The 4367-nt window shown below is 38.4% G+C and overlaps 1 protein-coding gene across 1 annotated transcript; it reads left to right on the forward strand.

The window, feature by feature from the left end:
- The first annotated feature begins 2626 nt into the window (after positions 1 to 2626).
- LOC130476371 (glia-derived nexin-like) lies at positions 2627 to 4026 on the forward strand. The gene is given in 3 exon segments (XM_056848305.1): positions 2627 to 3078; positions 3080 to 3696; positions 3699 to 4026. Coding segments are annotated over 3 exon segments (1182 nt in total). The 5' UTR covers positions 2627 to 2683; the 3' UTR covers positions 3869 to 4026.
- The last annotated feature ends 341 nt before the right edge of the window (positions 4027 to 4367 follow it).

A 4367-nucleotide genomic window follows, 5' to 3' on the forward strand; every position in this document is an offset into this window, starting at 1 on the left:
AAAACCCCAGGGCTGGTGAAACTTTCTAAAATTTGACATTACCCCCACCCCACCCCGAGCCAGGCTTGACTGGGAATGAGGGTGTGCTATAAATTTGAAAAAACAAACAAATAAATCCGAATGTTCAGTTTGACCTCAACATTTGTATTTTGGATTTAGTTATGCAAATAGACTGGTTCTTATTTTTTTCCGTTTAATTTTGATGTCATTTGTATTTTTAATTATAGAAGGTTACTATGGTGGTTATCAGGATTCAGAATTTGCCTTTGAAATTAGACTTTTTGTTGCTGAATGAATGAGATTAATATGATGAATATGACGAAATTCTCTTGTGAGTCATTCCTCAGATGGTTTCAAATATTCACTGCTGCATTTGGTAACTGTCACACAGTGCCATCCACTGCATGTCAGTTGTCAAATGTTTCAGATATTGACTGTGACATGTAGGATACCATTACATTCTGATTGCAGATGTATGCCAGCTGTCAGATTCTGTTAAACATTGACAACTACTTCAAAATATGTGAATGTCAAATGAAGATGCTAAATAGTATGTATTCTCCATATCCATGGTCAATTTGGAGAATATTCACCTTTAATGTTCACAGAAACAACAATTTATTCTAGAATATGTGAGCTTTTTTGCTCCTAAGCTTCACAGTCTTCATTAGGCAAGATTGTACAGGGAGTTTAATATGAGCCAGGGCTTTGCAATGAAATCAGTTTTTAGCTGCAACATTCACACAATTCTAACACTGGAACCTATTATCTTGGTTGTTGATATAATTGTGGCATGGAATTTGGATGGAGTTAGCAGCTAAAAGAGGAGCAAAATATTGGCGAAGGCTTTCACGGTCAGAGTTCATTGGTTCTTGAAGGTTATCCGGGCTGTGTGACCGTGGTCTTGGTATTTTCTTTCCTGACGTTTCGCCAGCAGGTGTGGCAGGCATCTTCAGAGGAGTAACACTGAAGGACAGTGTCTTTTTATTTACTTATTTTTTTTATTATCAGTTATAGCTAAATGGAACTTCCATGTTCAGAGATATTATAATGCCAGTATGATCTAGCACAGGGAAAGTATTTTTAAAATCAGTTATAGCTAAATGGAACTTCCATGTTCAGAGATATTCATAGAGACACTGTCCTTCAGTGTTACTCCTCTGAAGATGCCTGCCACAGCTGCTGGCGAAACGTCAGGAAAGAAAATACCAAGACCACGGTCACACAGCCCGGATAACCTACAAGAACCAAAAGAGGAGCAGGTTGCATTTGTTGTTGAGTCTCTGGTCCTTACACATACCCATGAAATATTATTTCTTCATGCAACCGCATCATATAGTTATAGAAAGAATAGGCTGACCATATTTCCTTGAGACAAAAATGGGACACTGGGATGGCAAAACCGGGACAGGGGTTATGTAATATTCTATATTCATGAAAAAGCAAGATGATAAAAAAGTTTTATGACATAAACATATTGAACTTACCATTATTCTTCAGTGACAAAACCAGCGGTCCCTGATTTCAACTATGCTGGAAAATTTCCACCCTTGCACATGTGTGTTTGTGTGTGTGTGTATTCCTATGTCAGATGTGCATACATAGTTCATTTTTTATATATATATTCTCTATAATTCCACAGTACGCATGTTATAAATCATTACTGCTATATTAATAAGGTCATAATTTAATCTTATTTTTCACATTCTTTTGAGGTTCAATAGTTACTGGCTAAAATCGAGAAATTTAAAAATAATACTGTTATTTTGTACTACATACAACATTCCACTATATTTTAGTTGTTTTAGCTAACCACTATATTTCTCAAACCAAGAGCTTAAATGAAAATATTTTTTATGCTCCTGGGGTCATATTTTCTCAATATGTCCCAACTATACAGCAATAGGAACAAGAGTTCATGGATGCCATATTTAGAAAAGTAATGTGCAATAGGAAAATATAGGAAATATCCACTCTAGTAAATAGAAATATTTAATTGTAATAATTTTATATAATTTTACAGCAACATGATAAATATCACATGTGCAATAAGGAATTTGATATGTTATGTAAATACATACTAAAACATGCAGTCATTGCTTATTATGGTTTGGGCGCTATTAGCCTATTTACAGCTTTTCACCTGCTATCCTTTCAGCTGCAGATATCTGCTGATTCCTGTCTGATGGTCTGTTTTCAGCCTCTTTGGCTCTCCTGACTTGCTCCCTGTTGCTGCACGCAGGAAGGACTTCGATAGCCCTCCTATCATTGCTAGCTATTAAGCACCAGCAGCACCTCCCTCTGTCACTCCCTTCCTTCTCCCCTCCTCCTTCTTTCACACTCTTGGCATGGGGAGGTGGAGCTAAGCTCCATGTAGTGTGACCCAATCAGAGCACTTTTTCTATGAGAATTTACCCACCCCTGTCTGCATGCAGCATAAGAAATGTCAGAACTGAAGGAAACAAATGTTGGAAGTGTAATGAGGTGCAAAACAGGACATTTTAATTTAAAAGACAGGACGGCCTGGAAATATGATAAAAACGGGACTGTCCCATTCAAAACAGTACGTATGGCAGAAGCGGAGGAGAGTTGGTGGGAGGAAGAAGCTCGACGGTTGCTGCCGCCCCGATTGCTCTAAGGAGGCGCGTCTCGAGCGAGCTGAGGTTGCTTCTGGACAGGAACCATGAACTGGCATTCCCCCCTTCTCTTGGCGGCTTTGACATCAATGTGTATGTGCTTCCAGCTGAACCCTCTGTCTCTTGAGGAGCTAGGTTCAGACATTGGGATCCAAGTTTTTAAACATTTGGTCAAAACCAGGCCTAAGGATAACATTGTGGTATCTCCCCATGGAATTGCATCAGTGCTAGGAATGCTTCAGCTGGGTGCTGATGGTAAGACAAAGAAACAGCTGACCACAGTGATGAGATACAGTGTCAATGGAGTTGGTAAAATACTGAAAAAGATAAACAAGGCCATAGTGTCCAAGAAGAATAAAGATGTTGTAACAATTGCAAATGCAGTCTTTGCAAAAAGTGGCTTGAAAATGGAAGTGCCTTTTGTTTCACGGAACAATGATGTGTCAGTGCGATGTCAAGAGTGTGGATTTCATGGATCCGAATGCTGCCTGTGACAATATCAACCAGTGGGTAAAAAATGAAACTAAGGGTATGATCTACAGTGTGTTATCGCCAGATGCTATTGATAGTTCTTTAACAAGGCTGGTGCTGGTGAATGCAATATACTTTAAGGGACTGTGGAAATCACGTTTTCAGCCAGAAAATACAAAAAAGTGCACATTTAACGGAGCTGATGGAAAGGCCTATCAAATACCTATGTTGGCTCAGTTGTCTGTGTTCCGATGTGGCACAACTATATCTAATGACTTGTGGTACAATATCATTGAATTGCCGTACCATGGCGAAAACATCAGCATGTTGATTGCCCTGCCCACGGAAAGTACAACGCCTTTGTCTGCTATTATTCCTCATATTAGCACAAAAACTATACGGAGCTGGATGGCAACCATGGTACAGAAAAGAGTGCAGGTTATATTACCCAAGTTTACAGCAGAAGCAGAGACAGATTTAAAGGAGCCTCTCAGAGAGCTTGGCATTCAAGTTATGTTCGAACAGTCAAAAGCAAACTTTGCCAAAATATCGAGAACAGAAAGTCTTCATGTATCTCAGATCTTACAAAAACAAAAATTGAAGTTAGTGAAGATGGAACCAAAGCTTCTACAGCAACAACTGCAATTTTAATGGCCAGGTCATCACCACCTTGGTTCATAGCGGACAAACCATTTCTGTTCTTCATACGACATAACCCTACAGGTGCAGTTTTGTTTATGGGACAAATGAACAAACCTTGAGCATGGGAAGAAATTTCTCTGCAGAAGCAAATTAAAGATTGATGCTCTTCTGTTAAATATTTTTGAACACTATTCTTTGGCTAAGAACTAGTTTTTAAGTGTGATTGATCAACTAAGTTTTGAAGAAGAAACCTGAATTAGCCGTCTTCTTGTGTGGGCAGGGGGCGGAAACAACTTTTTGAAAACAGTTTAAAGATTCTTAAAACTATTGATTGGTTCCCTGTGCTAACAACTTTTGAAATTCTGTTTTAGTCTATGTATTTTGTATTGTGATTTGAAAAGTCTTTAACCAGAGTTGGAACTAACGGGACATTTTCTATTTTATTTTTTACTTTTGGTTTGTACCATGCCCTTCTAATACTGCTGTTGTCCATGGAATGGTTTGGTGGGGCATCCTTGTTAGAAATTAAATTTAAAATCTTTAGCAATTTTTATTTTATGTTGTGCATGCATTGCTGAGACTTAAAACAACTAATGTCCCGGCTAACGCTTTTGCGTT

The sequence above is a fragment of the Euleptes europaea genome, chromosome 4 (assembly GCF_029931775.1).
Source record: "Euleptes europaea isolate rEulEur1 chromosome 4, rEulEur1.hap1, whole genome shotgun sequence".
Taxonomy (NCBI): Eukaryota; Metazoa; Chordata; class Lepidosauria; order Squamata; family Sphaerodactylidae; genus Euleptes; species Euleptes europaea.